Source organism: Aplidium turbinatum, chromosome 18, assembly GCF_918807975.1.
Source record: "Aplidium turbinatum chromosome 18, kaAplTurb1.1, whole genome shotgun sequence".
In the NCBI taxonomy this organism is placed as follows: Eukaryota; Metazoa; Chordata; class Ascidiacea; order Aplousobranchia; family Polyclinidae; genus Aplidium; species Aplidium turbinatum.
This window is the reverse complement of record NC_137489.1, coordinates 10126223-10147860: the sequence shown is the minus strand read 5'-3', so window position 1 is coordinate 10147860 and position 21638 is coordinate 10126223. Positions and strand designations below refer to the sequence as shown.

Sequence of the window (21638 nt, the reverse complement as noted above, 5' to 3'; positions counted from 1 at the left end):
CTTCCCCTATTAGTTAAAAAATCATAGTTTTTCCAGCGGTCTTTATATTTTGTGTTCCAGATCGATGTTAGCCCTGCTAGTAAAGCATAGAATTGTTATCCTATAAGGTACAATGGAAGAGTACAAAGGGATTTTAACCCCTGATGCAGAAGAAAGAAATGTAATTCTTCATTGTGTAGAAAGGGGAAGGCGGAATTATCCAGATTTCTAAAAAGCTACCATGCCATCTTTCAAGATGTAATTATTGACGTATTGGGAGTTTAGTTGTTTCGTTTGCCTGATCTAATAGCAAATAAGGGAAACCTGGATGATGGGCGACACCTTGACGCGGTGTTCACGCATAATATTGCTAGGCTACGGTACTATTTTTTGATCAAATTTAACTTTTCTTGTCTCTTTTAAACATCGATTGATACCAGATATGTGGTGATTTCGGTCAGAAATGATTATTTTAGATGTTAGCAAGGGCATAGAGATAAATGGGCATAGACAAGTTATAATAGTTAGAAATGGTGCAAAGTTTCAACACATGACACTAAGACTGCAGAACCACTATAGGCGATAAACATAATGTGTTTGCGCTGAAGCAATGAAATGCCTCGTAACAACTCGCAAAGAGCAATACTTGGCATTCAGTTTGGGCTGTTCATATGAAGCGACTTCCATCACGTCTTCATGGCATGACAACCGTTAAGAGAATAATATGCGTCCCAAGATAAGACACCTTCAAAAAAAAGAAGACCCCAAAGAAAAAGTGGTATTTTCTTTGTTTCTTGCCCCACCTGGAAAGATTTCGAGACCATAAAATTATTCCCGGTCTAAAAGTACACCGTCAACCATCTATTTCTATACAACGCAATATAACTGTTATTGATAAACATACATGGCTTGTCATCATTTGCAGTATAATCACTCAATGGTTTAAAATGACAATTTATTTGCGTCACAAACTCCACTTTAGGCGGGAAAGCTAAACACATGATGACGTTTCTACGCCAAATAATCATTGCTTTTAATGTTCCTTCGCACGTCGTCTGCTTGATGCTCAACTTTGGTTCACGAGACACTTTTATCGATTTGAAAATACTTAGAAGAGCAAAAGTGGCTGGTAAACGACTCTGTCTCCAGTTAGCTTAGTACATCATCATTCTCTGTTCTCTCGGAGGAGTGATAGCAATGTCCATGAAGTCTCCTATTTCAAACTTTTGTGACGCCAATGTAACGGTGTCCGAAGGTCCTTTCAAACCACCAATAGTTTGTCCAATATCCTTGAGCCTGCGCAAGACAACAAGCGTCAAAAGTGAAATGAAAGCTTAGTAACCATAGCTCTGTGAGGCAACAAAACAAATAGAAAATATTCAAATCACGGTCTTCTCTTCTTACTTATGAGCCAGCAATTTAGGCAACACCTCTCAACTGCTGCAACCAGTGCGCTGTCTCCAGAGATGTACCTATACGCCGCAAATTCTACGACTTAGACTTGCGGCGTAGACTTTTTGTTTACGCTAACGCTTACGGCCACATTTTTTGGATAGTTGTCGCTTGAGGCTACGCCTAAAAGTTTTCGCGGGTTTTTAGCGTACAGCGTCAACGTGTTATTTTTATGTCAAAGGACCATTAGCCGTTGGCACTTTTCCAACAAAAGCTTTCTAAAATACTTTTTTTCGCTACACGCCATACCTTCCAGCGCTGCAGTTGAAAGAATGTTTTCAATGGGCAAAGACATATTGAAACCAAAACGCAGCAAAATGTCAGATGAACACTTTCAGATGCTTGTGTCTCTTCGTGGAAATTCAAAATAAAACTTGTTCGTTTCGAGTGGTTTATACCGTGTGAATGTTTGACACCAAGTAAACAAAATGAGTTTACGCCAGTGTACGCGCTGACGCTGACAACTTTTTTTACAAGTTACGTTGACACATACGGCGTATGGTTCTTCGAACGTTTGCGTTTACGCTGACGGCGTCAATATTTTTTCTATACGCGTACATCACTGGCTGTCTTACGGTCTACATATCCTGTAAGTCGGAAAATCGAGCAATGATGTATTGTATAATGTGCTAGTGCTGTTTGAGGTTCGCCACAAGCGCAGGCTGGGTAAGTCACACAAAACCCAGTCAAATACAATGAAAAGAAAAATGTTCAAAATATTCTTTGGTTAAGCGCATGGGCTGCGTTAGAGGGGGGCCGCGGGGGATTACCCCCCCCCCGCTAATGTAGAGATAAAAAGTCTATTTTTAATATTTTTTTCACTTTTGTGTTTTATTTTCATGTTTTTATTTTGTTGCACGACTTTTGAGGTTTTTGCTTGGAAAGTTCGACTAGCAAGACAACGCCAAACTACGTATCCTGTCAAAAATATACGCATCACAATGCGCTATGTGTGACGTCATAGTTTCTCACTGTTACAAACTGTTTAATTTCCCTTTTACCACTCACGAACGAAACCCACTACACTTGCGCTGTTTCAATGTTTTTCCGTTTTCAGTTGTTGTAAAATGTATACGTTAATGCAGTTTAGCTTTTATTTTTATTTTTTCTGAATTGAATGTAGGCCTAGACTCCAGATGCTGAAACTTTTCCTTTCACTGTGGATGGTATGGCACAGGTTATCGTGTTGTATTCATGTAAGTTTAGTTGTAAATTAAGTTATAGAAAGCTTTGACCTTGACGCTTTTGACCTTTTAAATCTAACCTTTTAGCGTCTGAAGTGCAAAATTTGGAAGACTTGAGCCAAAAAAGAATAAGAGGAATTTTTTGCGTACATCCCCAAGTTTTTAGTCAAAATTGTCTCTAAACCTCAAAAATGTGGCAAATGTTAAAGAGCTTTTGCTCGCGATTTTAGATTTGTTAAAATAATTTTTTGATTTTAAATTGTGCTGAAAGGAAAAAATTTTGCGCTTTCGGCGCAAAGCATGCCGCCTAACACGCTGTATAAAAAGTTGAAGCTTTCAGTATTGCAAAGGGGGGTCTGGGGGTAGACATCCCAGAAGTATATGTGACAATCCAATAAGTCCCCTGTCGATGTCAAAACATCGTTCCCGCCCCCTGCTTAAATTACTCCCCCACTCTCAGGAAGTGTCCGGAGCCCCTGGTTAAGCGCCAGACTCAAGATCAGGTGGTTCAGCTCTCGGGGTGTGTGCTTGAGCAACGCATTTCAGGACTGCTTTACATTCAGCGCACCTCGTGGATGGAATAATTCCCCGGCAACATTTCAACAATTGGAAACTTCACTTTGCCAATCTCGGTAACCGGTCCTGCGTCAGGAGCCTCTGCAAGTATGCAAAACTGCCAGGAATAACATATCAGAGGCTTTGTCAGCCCGAGGATAAAGATTCAAAACCAACCTAGTTCTTGACACTAGGTGTTGAATGTTGATGGTTGTTTTTACCTTTTTGCAGAAATGTCATCTCGGGCTTTGCGTGACGAACTTTAATTAAGACAATGTCACCTGCCATCATTTCCCTATCCCACGCGATACTTATTTATACATACACTATGCAGCAGGTTAAACATTGTTATCGCTGCAAACAGGGGCTCATAAAACAAACAAACAGCAAAGTTACGCAACTAACTTTAAAACTTGGTAAGCTTAATTATACCTCAAAAAATACAGCAAAGAAAGCAATGAACTAAACAATGTAATAAGTTAAAAAATAACAAGCTGGTGTTCTTAGTTGAAACTTACAAATAACATGAGCTCTTTGGACAATAACTAAATCACTTTTGAGGTGGACTAGAAAAGACAAGAAAAGGAAATCTACTGTATTTTGACGAAAGAAGTGCATATTGAAATTATTCCCAGTTAGAAACTGCAGTCAACCAAAATAAAACTTTTCGTGTTGTCGTCTACTATACAACGCTTCAATGACTGAAGGAAAGTTTAGTGTCAATGAAACATAAAACGCGTCGTAACGCCCGAATGAAACAGTAAAATAAGCAAACCAAGACTAAAAACTGCACATTAGCTGTGCGTTGCTTTTATAGACCAACAAGCGATTTACAGCACACCACAAAACAAACTGGTTACCATAATTGTTTTGTGACAAAGATTTGTAAACGCTAAGCTTTTGTTTTTGCCCTCCAGACAACGACATTGGCGGATTTTCATATTCATTTGCATAGGCCTACCTAGATTCAAATGCTTGATTAGGCGACCAGTCTAACTTGACTGGCTACACTGTTGCCTTTTCGAGCAAGCATTATAATTACGAATAAAGACCACCGATCAGAGTTTCTGTGGTTGCATAAATGTACAGTATGCAGTAAAACGGGCAGTCGTTTTTTTTTTTATAAAGGCCTACCTACATACCATTGCCAAAACATCTGACATCGTATACTTTGATATAAAGGAACAAAAAAACATCAAATTTGCTTGAAATCAACCTTCAAAAAATTTTTATAACACATTTACAAAACAAAATCAAAAGTAACAGCTTTTCCAAACGAAAATATTTATCGCATCAAAACGAACAGATTCAGTAATATGAACAATTTTTTTACATAATGAAATAACGACATGTTGTAGCCTGGTTGTAGGTGTTTATTATAAAATACAATGATAAAGATAATGAAGTTGGTTGTGTGATAGTGACATTTATTAAAATCTTCTCTATAAGCCGACGTAACGCAACGGAGATTAGGAAATGTCGCATTCAATTCTGTAACTCTGTCAATCTAGAATGAAGCCTGCTAAGAACTTGAGTCGCATGAGCTAAAATTACTAGATCGTTAAACTTTAAGCGCATCTTTCAACAATGATTGCTAGAATTTCTAGAGAAGGGAAACTCATTCGCGCCAGAATCATCCGCAACACTAGAAGTGGTCATTGTGTCAAACGTTTCGCTTTTCATCAACTATTATATCGAACATACTTTTGTGATGTTAGTTTAGAAAAAAACAAGCGTTTCTGGTTCGTGACACATCAAAATTAACTCTAAATAATCTATAATGGTTGGATGAGCGGAAATTCATCCCCGCAATGTACTGTCTCTAAACTATAGTGCCGAGAAGTTTAAAAACGTGACATCAGCAGGTGTAAGTGGGATGGTGAGAAAAATGTAGATAATTCATAATTCGAATAAAGGCATGAAAAAGCTTGGTAATTTGATTATGTAATTAACCGGATTGAATGGCATCAGACAAGTTTAACAAGGTGCTTTTACGCGTATTTGTATAAATTTTTGCAGTTTTAAGTGAACATGCTTATGTACCATTCTATTAAACCTTGATTTATTAAAATGAATTCATATCTCGTTTGGGAAATTCCCGCTCTATACCAATGTACGGAGAAGTAGTTCAATCAACGGTTTGTCGATGTCTCGCAATTAGTAATGTCTGATCATGGTTGTTCAGAAAGCACTTAATGAAGGCACTACAAAAAGTTGTATGTGCCTATTTAAAGTAAACAACTTACCTGTATCGTCCACTCCTATCCATAAACACAGTTGCAAAATGGAAAACAGTTCCTTTTTTTCTTGCATCAGGGCGGACTTCTTTGACTAAGTTTGTGAGTTCTTTCAAAGTTGCGTCCATCCTGTTTTGTAAATACATGTTTAAATATTGACAATATACTGCTTTATAGAAAGAATAGGGTAGGCAATTCAATGCTCGATAATGATCTTAAGGACACCGTAAGTTTTCAAAACCACAGGTCTTGGCTTGGCAATTTAATGGCAAACTTGCGCAGTAATTGCCTTACCGCAAGTTGGGCTATCGATATAAACTTTCAGTTTGATAATCTTGATCGAGCTAAATTACTGGTTTGCAGTTCGCCTGATATGATCTACAACAATCTAACAATCAGAAGAAAACCAACTTGGTCATGCTAAAAACGTAAAAAGGATACTGCAATCAGTAAAAACCACATAACAAAATAACTTTCAAAAGCAAGGCAAATACTAGTTACAATCCTTTGAGATTTTCCTACTGTTTATACTTCAACTGAAAGTGTCATGTTAAAAATTACCACTGGTCACAAACCCACCAGGTGTAAATCTGCAGTTCGTTGCTGGGAACATTATTCCTGCTGAATTCTTCCATTCTGTGATGACGGCGGTCGTCTGATACAAAAACCCTCAGCAATAAAGGGCAAGTCTTTTCACGATCCACAGGTTTCACAGGTTCTTGAACATCTTGTGCTACACTGCGTAGCCGTTCTTCTATTACACCAGTTGCTTGAGGCATTTTTTTTTCTGTTACTACACAATCTTAAAATTATAAACAAACAATAAGGTCATTTACAACATGTTAAATAGTAAATAGTGCAATTTATCGGTTCGCTCTTCATAACAAAGTTGCGAATTCAAACTCACGATAAACTTAAATATTTCAATTGCCAGTACTTAGGGAAATGAGAGGCATGAAATAAATGGCATCAGATGAACTGACAATAAATCTCTATTTATGAATGTCTAAATTTTGAAATTTAGCAATACAAAGCCATTAAAAACCTTGTTACAAACTCTTTTTTATATTACGGCATGTATTATGTTAAATGTTGCGTCCAATAGTAAATGGTGTAATTGATGTTTACTTTTCATAGGAAAAATTGCAAATTGTAGCTCACACAGCACTCTAAATTTTCAATTGCCACTAACACGAGGCATTGGATAAGATAACAAACAGTAGTCTATTACTACAGTAAAAGCAAGAATTCTGAAAAATAATGCGAAACGATCACAAAGCTCAATACACAACTTCCAATCCCATGATACTGTATCTTACGTTTTATGCAAAAACGGTTCACTTCTTTGGTAAAGTTTGATCAAAAAGATTCAAGAATCAAAATGTTTCCAAAAATGAAACATGATACGATTTGCAAAAAATGGAAAGCGGGAATAAGCATTTCAAACTTTTTAGTAATAGCTTACGCTCATAACCCCTATAAAAACTAGCTTCACAACTCCAATGGTTTATTTCTTTTTTAACACCAAAAAAATGCACACGAGTAAAGTTGCTGTATTTTTACGTGCACGGACATATTGCCGAAAGACATTTTGCCGAAAGGACATTTTGCCGATGGACAAATTGCCGAAAGGACTAAGGTTGTGAACGATAGACTAAAACACACTGTGGAGAATATCGATACATATAACACAAAAAGGAGTTTCGGCAAAATGTCCATTCAGCAAAATGTCTTTCGGCAAAATGTCTTTCGGAAAAATGTCCTTTCGGCAAAATGTCCGGGTACCGTATTTTTATATGTAACTGCAGTATTTTATCGTTAAGGGAAAAAAAATCGACTTTGGCTAGCTATCAACGTTTTGCAACCAATCTGTATAATTGTATGGTACATTTATAACTAAAAAGCTTACGTAAAACTTGAACTTTGTGTAAACCAGTAACGTCTAAATACATGCGAGTGTTAAGTTACAAGTAAGCCACCTCTAAAAATACACAATAGCAACAATTGTCTTGATTACAATCTCACAACGAAATAAGATAAGCACACAATCCAATGCAGTTAAAAATAGAGTTAGTGTTATTTACTACGTCCAGAAAAGAGCGATAAATTTTACAATAGTGGCCACTTCTAGAGTGACTTTTGCCGACAAAAGTGCACAACGCAAAAGGATATGTATAATGCCAAGACAACATAAGAAACACCAGCTGCACACATGGCGTTGGGCGTGTCATTATTATCATTACCCCATGCTGATCCACAGAAAATAAGTACATTTAAGTATAATCCATGTTCTTATTTGACCGAGTTGTTACAGGTTCAAGTATATGCGTTTTTGAAACGTAAATACAGAAGAGCTTATAAACTGTTAATACTCAGTTGTGAGTTGACATTAAGAGACCATTCAAAAACGAGTTAATGCTCAATCTTATGTAGATTTAAGTGCTGAAAAGGTCAAGAGTTCATGTATACTTATTGCAGTCGTCCAGAGAATTTATCAAGCTTAAAAAACACGTTTTTAAATCATTTCCATAAATTTTGTTACAAAAGTGCAGAGTAAAAAAAAAAAACGCAGCACATGTTGGAAAAGGCATTTTTGTTCATATCAGTAATCTCAAAAAGTGACAAGAAAAGTTTATACTTCAAAACTATTTTGAAAGTATGAAACGATTAATAATTAAGTAACACTCCAATGACATGCGTGCAGACGAATACCATTTTAAAGCCAAAACAAACCAATAAAATTGTACAGGACCTAGTTATTTCCACTCTTTCTGAAATTCGCTGTGGGCTAAAATAGCCTTTGATTTACAAATTTCCTGAAAAACTACCAATATGCTCAATTAATATCTAAATTGAACTGTTTCAATGCCAAACTATCTACCTGTAGGGAGAACGAATTGGCGAGAACCCATTGCTGGCGCAGGTAGAACTAATTGGATGAATGTGAGTGATTGCAATAACGCAATGAGTGCACGTGTCATTAAATCACATAATAAAGTTCAAAATCAAATGCATTGTAAACCGGTAAACCTTTGGTAGAAAGTTTACAGTTTTCATGCATTAAAAGCGCTTTCGTAAAGTGTTATATTGGATAAGATTTGGACGCCCAATTATACAACGTACAATGGAAACAAAGATCGTGCATCATGCAATTAAACATTATATATTTATTAAATGATTTATAAATAGCAAAACTCTTGGTTTATTGTTAGCATGATAGCCTGTATTTTCCGGAATGGCCCGTTTCGGCAAGTCCAATTCGGCGAGAGCCCTTTTCGGCGAATTCCTTATTCGGCGATTTTTTGAATTTTTTTTAAAAATTATCGGGTATTGTAACCTAATTATCATTGCCGTTTTAGGGGTTGGGGTTAGGAGTTGGGGGTAAGGGTTAGCGGTTGGAGTTAGGGTCTTATTTCAACGTTTAGCGACGTTAAAACGATGGAAAAGCAGCAATGATAATTAGGCTACGCATAGGCGTCGATTTTTTCTTAGAAGAGAGGAATTCTGGGTGGGCGAGAGTTTTCAAACAGATTTCATTGAATGTGTATGTTCGCAAATTCGCAATGGTTAGTCTTTCTCACAAAGACTGCGTTTAGCGTCGCTGCAGCAATTAAGCTTTAATAGGTTTGATGTTTGCTTTCTTGCGATCTTATGAACGCTGCTAAACTAAACAAACTTCTTTTATGTTTTCCTTTGCGACCTAAAACGCGCGTGACTCGTGACCTGTTTTCTTTAAAGTGGCGCCTTCGGATTTGCCGCAAAATGCTCGGACAGGTGACTACAGTAACAAGTACCATCAGGATTAAGACGTATCCACTGGAATTCGGAAAAAAGCTTCCTTTGCAACACACGACCTTTCCGAGCCGGAAGCTGATCCGGCAGCATGCAAACGTCAAATGGAGCAGGAAGAGATCCATAGCTCATGCTGTCTTCTACAACTACCGGTGCATTGCCTGAGACATTGACTTCACCACTGTGCATCCTTGAAGCATTGCTTTCTTCATCAATGTCATCTCTACGTTCATTCGTGCTGGACGTGGTTTCTTCAGCGTTATCATCTCGACGCCTGTTGGAAGCTGGTTTTAAGAATGCGCGAATAAATGTTTGACTTTGCTTCATGTTTAGCTTTTCAATAATGAAATGACAACATCGCGCGGTGCCCCAATTTATACCCAGCAACAACTTTGTGAGAAAAGATTTGTAAAAAGCGATTGTTTCAGTACGTCTTTAGTTTGTATCGGTTATTCTATTGTCATGTTCATTATGATGTCATATTCCCTTACGCTGACTCCAGCGTGTGGCAGTTGCCGTAGCAACAACAATGCAGTGAAAACCGCCTTTTCTCAACGCAGCGTTGTTGTGAAATTGCTTTGTTCTGTCGGATACCTAGCGAGAGACATAGCGTAAACAAGAAGTTGCGCTGCAGTTAGTTGGATAATTCAGCGTTTAACAAAAACGGAAATAATTGTAACGAACACTTCATAAGTGTCATGAAAACAGGGTGGGCGAAACATATTTTGCCCACCCTTGTTTCACGGCAGGGTGGGCGTCGCCCACCCGGCCCACCCTATTTCGACGCCTATGGGCTACGGTAACCGATAATTTTAAAAAAACATTCAAAAAATCGCCGAATAAGGAACTTGCCGAAAAGGGCTCTCGCCGAATAAGGAACTTGCCGAAAAGGGCTCTCGCCGAATAGGGCACTAGCCGAATAGTAGCAGACCCGTATTTTCAATGTTGATCATTTTAAATAGGCAAGAAATATAGTAAGCCTTCACAACAATTGGCTCAATCAATTTTCACATAAAAATAAAAGTAGTCACATTATTTTACAAGTTAAAAAGGAAGAAAACCTAACTATCTAAACTACAAACAAATCCTAATAATCTTTGCTTTGTAGTAACCTGGCTGGGGCAAGTATGGAGTAAAAATACTGTTGTGACGTCATAATATATTTCATGTTACCACGTTTTTGTAAACATAAACACTGTTAAAATAAAGAAACAAATAATTTGGCACAAAAGTATCTCCATTTAGAGCTTTACATGCATGTTGCCAGCCAACTAGGGATACAATAGTAACGAAACTGTTTCTAGATCCATCACTATCATTTTAACTGTATCACCATCATGGTGCCAACTAACAAATACCGTACCAAAATTGATCCTTTTCTTTGCATTGGAAAATCGACACAACTTCCATATATACTAGTTGGTATGCATATTCATTACATCTTGAATGTTCCTGTCAAATTTAAACTCGGTATTAAAAATTTCCCAAAAGTACATAACTACCAAATTAAAAATGTGATGTTTTAGGCTTTCACGTGCTTGTTGTTAAATGAGTTGAACAAAAAATTGTTGTTGCTGCAAATTAAAATAGCTTTAGTGAGTTTAGTTACAGCACTTCACTACAATTGCGATACCATCTAAAAACAATTCAAAATTTATTGCTTTAACCAAAGCATATATCATAATGTCCACATATCCAAAAAACGTCAGCTGCTACTGATAGTCAGCAATAAGATCAGGAGAAAACTCAAAACTTGTGATTTCATCATAAGCCAGTCGTTTCCACTCGTCAATTGATAAATCAGCGTCTTCGTAAGACTTGTCATAAAGAGGAGCCGTGGGTTCATCTTCAGGGTCATGAAACTTGTCTAAATATGGATGTTGCAGTGCTTGAGCAGCCGTTAATCTGCAATCAGTATCTAAAACAAGCATCTTTTCAAGCAAGTCTACAGCTTTGGGGTTGGCACCAACAAACACATTAACAAATTCCTTCTTTGGAATGATAGGCAGTGTTTTTATAAAATTACGTGCGGATTGTGATATTATCTTCTCCAACAAATCATCTCTGGGAGTTCCACAAAGATTCATGATAGATTTCAACTGGTCGATGTGATCTGAGCCTGGAAATAATGTTTGACCAGTAAGAAGTTCTGCCATGATGCAACCAACTGACCAAATGTCAACTGTTTGATTGTAGTGCATCCAATTCAACATGATTTCAGGAGCACGATACCATCTGGTCGCAACATATCCAGTCATTTGATCATCAGTTAAACGAGCCAAGCCAAAATCCAGAATTTTTAACTCACAATCTTCATTGACTGCTATATTGCTTGGCTTCAGATCACGATGTATGATTCCAGCCGAATGAATGTACTTCAAGCCACGTAAGACTTGATACACTAGAAACTGAACATGATCATCTGTTAACTTCTGTGATTTGATAATCTGATTCAAATCTGCTCCCATCAAATGAGTTACAAGATACATGTCAGTAAAGCTGTCTATTGATGCAGTTGGAGTGAAAACATCAAGCAATCCAATGACATTTTCATGATGCATATGTTTGAGAAGACGTAGCTCTCGATATGTTCTTTTGGCATGTGTTACTGATTGAAATGGCCGAGCTAGCTTTTTTACTGCCATCTTAATGTTCAATTCTGTGTTGTGAGCAGAACAAACAGATCCATAGGCTCCACAGCCAATCGGATTGAGATCTGTGTACTTTGAAGGCACATCCCAATCAGTTTTATTCAGTTCATAATGATTGAAATCTGTTGGGACTTGTGTGGTAGCTCCTTCAGATGTCATATTTTTATATATAAGCAGTGATATACAATAATCTAACCAGAAGAAATAATATATCTAAAAATAACATTACTTGTAATAGATCAATTGAATTGTTAACAATAAAGTGAACAATACATTTACTTCCAAATATTGCATTATTTTAAAAAATCTTTGAGAGGCCCTTACACAATTTTTATTCTGAAAGACATTGCTGAAACCCTTCTTGCCCAATACGGCCGTTAGGGTGGTCCTCAAATGTATGGTAAAATTTTGAAGTTGGAAAAGTTTGGTTCTTACCCTCTCATTTGGTTCCATTTCACTAAAAAACAGTTCACTAAAAGTTTGAAGTATTTAGATAAAGGTTTAGAGGTGCCACATGACCAGTGAAAAATGACAAAAATACGAAAATTTTGTCAAAATACGTAAACCGCCTAAATAAATGTCTTAAAAACAAAACCTCAGCAATATACAATGCACTGCAGAGTGCAGATACAAATGAAGAACAATAGGCAACAATCTTGCCAAATCTGGCAGTAGCAACTACTCCAGTCTGTAGTTGGCTATAAAATATACTGTAATGATATGCTGAATATGTTTATAAGTTAGATCGCACCCACCTAGAGTGGACACATTTACAGGTCTCGTATATCAAATATGATTCAGTCTGTGGACTTTAAGTGGTTCTCAATATTCATATTATTGCACTTTCAAAGATGACGCAGAATATACTGCATTTGATTTTCATCTTTTGTCAGCAAATTGTTAAAATTTTGCATCAATGCAACACCTCTTTCAGCAAAATCGTTGATCACATGAAGACTAACTTACAACGCTTTTTGCTCTCTTATAACTTTCATCCAAATCCCATGCTACAACTTCCAGCTTTAGAAAGTCAGATGGCAAATCCAGAATCTGGAACAATCGCATGGTGTTGAATGTGACAAAGTCTGATAAATCTTTTGAAAAGACATCATCTGGCAATGAAGAAATACGCTTCAATGGTGGACTACTCATACTTTTATGGGTCAAGGCAAAAACCATAGCTTCTTTTCCAATACTTGAAACACCTTCATCAAAAAATACAAGGCCAATAAGTTCTTCACTTAAAGTTAGGGTTAAGCGGAAACTCCAATTCGTGTGCTATTTTGGCTTTTTTTAATTTTTTTCTCGATTTTTTCAGGATACAAAATAAGGGTACGAATGGTTCAGGGTACAAATGGTTCAGTATATAGAATTAGGTTGCATCCTCACTTATGTACCATAAGTGCCTTGAGAATGTTTTCATTGCTTCCTTGGCTACTGCTGAATCATCTTGCTGATATTCCTTTAGTCTTTTTATCTGGGGTTGCAGATCATTCTGTGGGTCGCACGTTGTTAAAGAAGCAGTAAACCAAGATTAGAAGTTATAAGCAATGCGTCTGCACGTTGCAATACAAGAAAGAAATATACTTTTAACACAAAAATGACAAATTTTTTGAAACCACATTGCTCCTTATTGGTCAAATCAAACTGCATTCTGAACAGCCAAATCTTCAATGCATATATACTAGCAGTGGCCATCCATCTTGCCTGATGAAGGGCGCCAGGATAACGAAACCGAATGCCATGTGGTGGTGCTCCATTAAGAATTATGATAGATAATTCAAGGAACTCTTGGTCATCTCTTGATTGAGTTTTTTCCAACTGGTCTTTGCAAAAAGTAATGATCTCATCAGCACAGCAGAAGTCATCATTTTCTAAGATGAAATAACAATCTTTGTCAAAACTAGGCTATCCCACTTTGCTTTAAATCACCTGAAAACAAGAATATCCTGTCCAGATGATGGCCCAATGTTGAGAACGCTCTTTGCAGCACAAGTTCTAGAATCTAGAATATGGTGACAGCAAGCCAAATGGAGCAAGTCCTTGTTTAATTCTTTTGCAATTAAATACAGGCACCAGACCAAACACCAGTGTTGCTGGATGTCGTGTCAAAACACATTGCTCTTACATTGTCAACACTCAACAACACCCAAATCTTTAACACATAGGCCTACCATTAGTCCAGTAGCTTGCGCACTTCCTGATGAAGACTGCGACTTTGGCACTCCAAGCAATGTGTTAGTAGTCATTCCAGTGACAATTAGTGGTAACCGTTTAACTTTTTTTGTTACCAGTTATATCTGGAAGGAGTTTTCCATTCCAGTGAACAATGGGCAGTACAAATTAAAAAGGCTGTTTCAGCAATGATTTCCATTTCTTTACATATCTGCTTGGTAACAAAAACACCAACTTTCTTAGCCAAATAGTGAACAAGTGCCACTGCTATGCCTTGTATTGATACTAAATAAAGTCATGGAAAGCTGAGGAATAGAAGCCACATGGTTGTGTGTCATACTGTGATTGGAAGATTAACCCCGTATATAGGAAACTACCTCTTTAATAGGTGCATTGGTGCAATTAAATAAATGAATACAATTACAGCAACAGGCAGACACATACAGGCTGCCTGCAGTAAAGCATACATAATTCACTGAAGCAACATAGGGCGAAAAAGTTTGATTTTAACCCTATTTTCAGTTTTTTTGGATTTTCTCAAAAATTAAAGCAGTTAGAGCATACTTTCCTCTTGAGCACAGATAGGAATATGGTTGCTTTGCATCTTTTGACACCAAGCACAGTTCTCTATGTCATCTGGTTCTGGAGTTATGTAAATTTAAGCAAAAATTCCCCGCGACCCCACAGATCGATTTTCAAGTTCATTGTGGCACCCCTAAACGTAATCCAATGGGTCTCAATTTTTTATAGGTTTAGTTTTAAGTCATTTAGAGACTTTTCAGAGGGTAAGACAAAGCAATTTCAAAAATTCGATTTTGGGGACCACCCTAACGGCCGTTTTGGTTAATGATTTTGCAAAAAAGAAATATATACATCTGTGTTTCTTTTAGATTATGGGGACAATTTATTATTGACCACATGATTTCCTAGATCTCCTACTGTTCACAGCACAATCAGCCACTATATTGGAGCGAGGCACATCCAGTAAAGATTGATCGTTTACCCAGGATTTAGAACAACTCAACTTAGGTGCAACAGTTTGTATCTCATTCTCATAATATATATATATAATTGATTGAGTTTCGCTTTTAGCAGCATGATCGTTGCTTACTTCACAGTGTAGATTCTAACGATCTTTCAAAATGCCTTTAATCAAATTAAGATAACATTTCATGAAGGTTTTAATGTTGACACAGATGCTGGGACCAAGGCTGTGGAGTCGGAGTCAAGGGGTTTTGGTAAGGCCAGTGTCTGCAAAATAGGGCGATTTTGGTTTGATAAAAATATTAGACATTAAATTTTTTATTTGCAACCTTACTTCAAAATATTATTACTTGTCTTCTTTCATGAACTCTGAAACTTAAACAGAAAGTTCAAGTATTTGCTCAAGATTGTCAGTTTTATTCACTCAGAGTCACTGCTTCAATTTTTACACAACTTTTCGAATTAAACATATTTCGGTCCGAAATCTAATCAATCAACTTATTTCAGTACTCAGTAGTCAGTAGTTAATATCTTCTTGACCACAAAAATGCAGCAGCCTAACAATAGAGTCACTTCGGTTCAAAGTTGAGTTAAAAAAAAAGAACGCTTCCAGGTAGTATCGAACTCATTCTCTCTGTAACACCAGTCCGAGCAAGATTGTACGCACCACTGATCCAGTTGAACATTATTGTCGAATTTAGAAGTTATAATATATAGGCACTTTTTCCTTCTCTTCTCATCTGTTGCTTTGAAAGAGAAAAAGAAAAAAAGTGCCTATATAGTGACGTCATGACCGGTCAAATAGTGTTTCAGATTAAAAGACCGGAGCCGGTCAAATAGCCACTGCCAAACTAAAAATTAGAGATGTACCGATATATCGGTATCGGTGATATCGGCCATTTTTTGAGTATCGGTATCGGCATCGGTATCGGCAAAATTTGGCCGATACTGTGGCCGATACTAAACATGTAAAAAAAGGCGTTTGCTGCGGATTTTCTGCGGAAACAAAAATATAGATTTTTTAAAGTAGTAACTAACGTCACATTGAAGTAGAAAAATAACAACCTGTTCAAATTTTTGATACCTCACAGTCCCATGACATCATGCGCGCACCTTTTGGCATTGTTTGCTTACAGTGATTCTTTCACTCAAACTAAACGTTTTGTTTCGGCAGTTTTGCGTTGTTCGATTCTTAATTTGTGAAGGAGACTCAATTTCTCCAATATTTATCATTTGTGTTTTTTTTTTACTCTCAGCAGAGGATAAAACCAGGCCAAGACTACCCAGATGGCGGGAATGTGTAGTTTTGCATCGTTTTTGCGTTGCTGGACGTTTGAGGGACCCGTGTGGCTTGGTTGTTTTTGGTGGGCTGGTTCTGTCAGTTTGTGATTTGGTTTCCGCCTTTTGTTGTGGTGGACTCACCAGGCGAGTCGAGGTTGTGACAAATTGGTGGCAGGTGCCACCGATTTTGGTGGCAGGTGCCACAGTTTTTGTGGCAGGTGCCACCGATTTTGTGGCAGGTGCCACCGATTTTGGTGGCAGGTGCCACTGCTTTTGTGGCAGGTGCCACCGATTTTGGTGGCAGGTACCACGGTTTTTGTGGCAGGTGCCACCGATTTTGTGGCAGGTGCCACCGATTTTGATGGCAGGTGCCACTGCTTTTGTGGCAGGTGCCACCGATTTTGGTGGCAGGTGCCACTGTTTTTGTGGCAGGTGCCACCGATTTTGGTGGCAGGTGTCCTTGATTTTGTGGCAGATGTCACCGATTTTGGTGGCAGGTGTCACCGATTTTGTTACAGGTGTCACCCAAATTCGTGACATGTGTCGCCCAAGTTTATGTTTGTTGAATATTATTCTAGTCATAATAATGCAGCGATAGATTTCACGCTACAGTGGTCACAATAGTTAGCCTCACACTGCTGTAGTAAGGTTCTGCCGATGTTCTACCACCCAAAATATAGCATTTCATGTGATAAAAATGAATTTATGTAAAATCAAGTTATTTTTGCCAATTTTTAAATTTCGCAGTGACCCTCCAGTTGTCCATATTGCAAGAAAAACTAGTAAAGCAAGTCGTCCCGATCTTCCACTGTCCCTATCTTATGTAAAGGCATCGGCCTATTTGAAACAAAGTTTAACCTAGATCGAGTTAACGCAGCTATAGTATAGGCCTACTAGCTTACTGCGAACTTCAAACACGTTTAATCCCTTTCATCATAGCCGTAGAATTAGGCTAAACATAGAAGAATAAAACAATTTATCATAGAAGAATATTTATTTCATTTATTATTTATTTGCGTCAGACAAAGCTGTCCATATCCAAAACAAAACAACGAAATAATACACAAACTGCAAATGCACAAAGGTCACAGAGAGCCACTTTGGATGCCGCCGGTTTAAAAGCTCACTAAATAGGCAGTGTGTTCACATATCTACTGTTATAATTTACTGTTTACATATTTACATATCTATTACATATCTATTCTTTACATATCTATATATATCTTTACATATCTACTTAATTTACATATCTACTGTTATAATTTACATACAAAGAGCGTTGGAAGAATTGAAAGTATTCAGAACGATAAAAACAATCAGATGACATCATGTCTGATATAAAGCGATTTGAGGAGTGTATGCAACGGTTAATAAACGAAAACATGTTTTTCCTCAATGAAAGCATCAAACGTTGCTACATTATTCATTACTTTAATGTTCACGGGCACTGACATAACGAGGCAAATTGTGCAATATTCTGAAAGAGTCATTGTAAGCAACAAGCAATCGTTTCATACTTATTATAGAAGAATATAGAATATATTATATTATAGAAGATCTAAACTTGTTCCACAACTGGGATAAGTAAAACGACATACAATAAGATCTAAATAAGTTACAATGTTTTTTACAGCGGGTGAGCATTTAGAAAAATGAGATTTTGCATTATTTGCAGCACAGTACTGAGAGCGTACTTGCCTTGAAATATCATTTTCATCTGAAAGAGAACTCTCAATAAATACACCGAGGTATTTTACAGAGTCTGTGAACACAATTTCAGATTTACCTAGATGTAGCAAATAAGCACGTGAAAGATAAAATTTTTGGGGAGAATAACATACCAAATTACTTTTTGGAATTGAAAGTAATTTCATGTTCAACAGCATACTTGTGGCAAACATCTAACAAATTTTGTAAGCCACACAAACTAGGCGAGATGCAGCAAATGTCATCAGCAAACATAACAGGCTATGATCTAGACAAGAGTTGCCAACATAGCAACCAACTTTTGTTTTATTGAGCTCATAAGAAAGCTAATCAATATACACGGCAAAAAGATAGGGGCTTAACACCCCACCTTGTCTGACTCCGTTGGACACAGTAAATGATTGGGACAAGTGACCTCCCCACATCACTTGCATGGTTTGTTTACTAGCCTAAAGTTTACTAACAGTATTCCCATTAGCGAACAAAATACATAGGCACGTTACGTGTGATAAGCGTTTCAAACAATAAATGATGATTGACTTTGTCGAAGGCTAAATATACAGGAGTGTCATGACTGATATAAGAGGACACTGCTTGTTTTAATAAGAAAACACTCATGTCAGTACTATGACCAGACTTAAACCCAAATTGATTGTCACTGGTATTCAAGAAAGGCAATAGATGATTCAAAATAAAACGTTCAAACAGTTTTGCATTAACCATTTTGGTGGTGCAAACAAAATTTTGTCAATACAAATATATTTATGAAAACGCAGTAGGCCTAATTTACAATTTGACTAAATAACTGGACAATTATCCTCTCAACGGCCCTACATACATCAGACTGTTATGCCCTTAAAAAATTTTGTTAGCCTTCACCTTCAGGCTTAGCTCATGATGTACTGGATTGAAAATCATATTGCTAATTATAAATTTCGTCACTACCAAGATAATGTGTTAGTCCGAAAATAAATACTAACTTCTTTAGCCTATGTAGTACCGTATGTAGGCTATTGGTTTATTTGTATTTTATTTCATGTTAAGCCAGAAGGTTCACATCAGGCTACCACGGTACGCTAAAAGAAACACAATATCTTATTAAACACGACATCGACTCCAAAATTATAAAGCAGCGGTTCCCAACCTTTTCACACCGGGGACCTGTAAAAATTACATAAAAAATTGGGGACCTTCATCAAACGATCGTAGGGAATAGAATAATCCTATTTGCAATCTTTTGAGGACCAAAGTTGTCTTTGCATACCGTAATGCAAGATTTCCGCATAGACCATGAATTTAAGAAAACAATTAAAACAAAACGTTAAATCAAAACATTTCAAACAAAAATGTCAATCCATGAAAACACACACAAAATCAATATATTCGGCTTCTAGGAAATTTATTGCCGTTTCGCTGTTGCCGTTATCTGAGGAAATAAGGAATTGGAAATAATTGCCTCTACCCAGGGATCAATTTCGAGTAATGGGTAGTACCAAATTTAAGTCATAAGTAAAGTAGACAACCGGAAACAGACATTGTCGCCGGCTGCAGCGTGGGTCAGGTGTACGTCCGCGTCGGAAGGCGTACACCGATGCATAGCGCTCAAGTCCGCTTTCCCGCAATGCAGGATAAAGATAACAAACAAACAAAGGAAGATTATTTCGAAGGCCTAGAACCGTTGGACGTGGAGTGAACAACAATTCAGTCTTTGACTCCATGTTTGATGAATTTCACTTTGATAGTCCATTAGGCTTCAACACATCAACAATGATGAGGGCAGTAAAGTTTTCAAAAGAACCGGATTTGCAGAAAATCTGTAGAAGTTGCTTCATCTTCGCCATGGGTCTGTTTGGGTGTTGGTTAATCTGTGATGGGCAATAAAATCGATGAAAATGAAGGCTGCATGCCAGGGCTGAGGCGCGTTGTGATATAAAGCGCGCCTCTTTCCAGAACTAACTGTTCTAATGTAGGGTAGTAGGCCTATTTTCACTGCAAGTCTGCAATGAAAGTTAGGCAATCTGTAGTGCAAAACAATATCAAGCACAATACCATCTGGATGGAATGGGCTACATTTAACCAATAGGTTTATATACTACAGTAATGTAGGCTACAGTAAAGACTACGTATGTGATAAACACGCGAAATAGTTGCCAATAGTGTACCATCGTCAGTCGCCACGGATGTTTCCTAGACTATAACAAACCAATTACTCTTGCATCTCAAAAGAAAATGTTGTTTCAAGAAATGAATTTTTGACATATTTTTGTTTTGTAGCATCACCTTATGGGCTGTCGAACATATAAGAAGTTAGAAGTATGATTGTGTTGTTTAAGCAAGCTGGATTCTTACCTTGATCACAAAAATGCCACAATTGTTGGCGTCGTATTGTTTTGGATGAAACAATTCCCCTGGTACCCAGCACACCTCTCTCAACGCCATGTCCGTTTTGCTCACTCGTGTGGTACAGAATATTCTAAAGCAAACACTGTGTAGCCTAAAACACAGAAATGGCAACCAGGCTTTGCTTAAACATGTACCATAATCCGCAAAAACATTACACATGAACATATACACATTGCAATGCAAAACAATGTGAGTTATGCGAAACTAAACTTTTTTTTAAATCATAGCCTACTCTCACTTTAAACTGTCACATGCTTTAAAACTTCCTTCTTTTGTCGTCCCATATGGTTCAACCAGATAAACCATGGAAGAAGGTATGTGAACATACTGTGAACAAAATTAGTTGCATTGGACAGTGGACACACACGATGAAGTGAGAGGAACAGCCTTTTTAGGCCTACAAGTTAAGTTTACCTGGTCAAGTTGCAATCTGCAAATGTGATGATAACATAGCGAAGTTTTTCTATTGCAGTACAAAATAACATATATAGGCTATCTGAAACATTGGGCATGCGCATGGGCAAAGTTACATTATACCACCGCAAAGCAAAGTCATACGGTAAGAACCGGAATGGCCCGTTTCGGTGAGTCCGATTCGGTTAGTCCGATTCGGTGAGTCCGATCCCTTAACAGGGGATTTTTTCAATTTTTTTTTTTAAATTATCGGGTACCGTAGCCTAATTATCATTGCCGTTTTAGGGTTAAGGTTTAGGGCTTAAGGTTAGGGGTTAGAAGTTAGGAACTCACCGAATCGGACTCACCGAATAGTAGCAGACCCGTAAGAACAGAGTAGCCTACACAAGTATACATACCAGTAGATTCCAATGGGTTCCACTTTTGTTGTAAGCTCCCATGAATACTTCTATCCTGCTAAAATTTACCTGAAACAAAGTGAATGCATCAGACAGGCTAATCTACTTCAAACTTAAAAACATGAAATGAACATGAATTGACATAGAAAAGAACGTAGGAGCTTCCAGAAAAAACCTGATTCCTTGGAAAGTTTATTTATAAAACAACAGTCTACCAGGCCTCGAAATTCGTTTTTGTTGACGGCGGACAAACGTGTCCGGTCTGAGCAGCTATCTCGGCGGACAAATGAAGTTTCACGGCGGACACGCCAGTTTTAGCGTCAAACGTCATGCTTAATCAGTATAATCACTTTATCTTGATAGTTCTTCGCCATTTGATAACTATAGCTACGGTTTAAAAGAAGTCAATCTGAAATGCTTTCATCA

General features: G+C 37.5%; 2 protein-coding genes and 1 long non-coding RNA gene across 4 annotated transcripts; all 3 read right to left on the bottom strand.

Moving 5' to 3' along the window:
• Nucleotides 1-920: 920 nt before the first annotated feature.
• Nucleotides 921-6983, bottom strand: LOC145787510 (histone deacetylase complex subunit SAP18-like). Its single transcript, XM_082599267.1, has 3 exons — nucleotides 5987-6983; nucleotides 5417-5536; nucleotides 921-1275 (listed from the first exon to the last, which is right to left on the bottom strand). The coding sequence occupies exons 1-3, from the start codon at nucleotides 6184-6186 to the stop codon at nucleotides 1134-1136; spliced, it is 462 nt and encodes a 153-aa protein (XP_082455393.1). The 5' UTR covers nucleotides 6187-6983; the 3' UTR covers nucleotides 921-1133.
• Nucleotides 6984-10565: 3582 nt separating this feature from the next.
• Nucleotides 10566-12023, bottom strand: LOC145787540 (mitogen-activated protein kinase 14-like). Its single transcript, XM_082599302.1, has one exon. It carries the CDS (start codon nucleotides 12007-12009, stop codon nucleotides 10912-10914), a length of 1098 nt encoding a protein of 365 aa, XP_082455428.1. The 5' UTR covers nucleotides 12010-12023; the 3' UTR covers nucleotides 10566-10911.
• Nucleotides 12024-17272: 5249 nt separating this feature from the next.
• LOC145787643 (uncharacterized) lies at nucleotides 17273-21279 on the bottom strand. 2 transcript variants are annotated; one of them, XR_014291420.1, is made up of 3 exons: nucleotides 21213-21279; nucleotides 20347-20470; nucleotides 17273-19862 (listed from the first exon to the last, which is right to left on the bottom strand). It is a non-coding gene; the product is annotated as an uncharacterized LOC145787643 (long non-coding RNA). The 2 variants fall into 2 exon arrangements; XR_014291419.1 differs by lacking the exon at nucleotides 21213-21279 and having other exon boundaries at nucleotides 20347-20503.
• Between the last annotated feature and the right edge of the window lie 359 nt (nucleotides 21280-21638).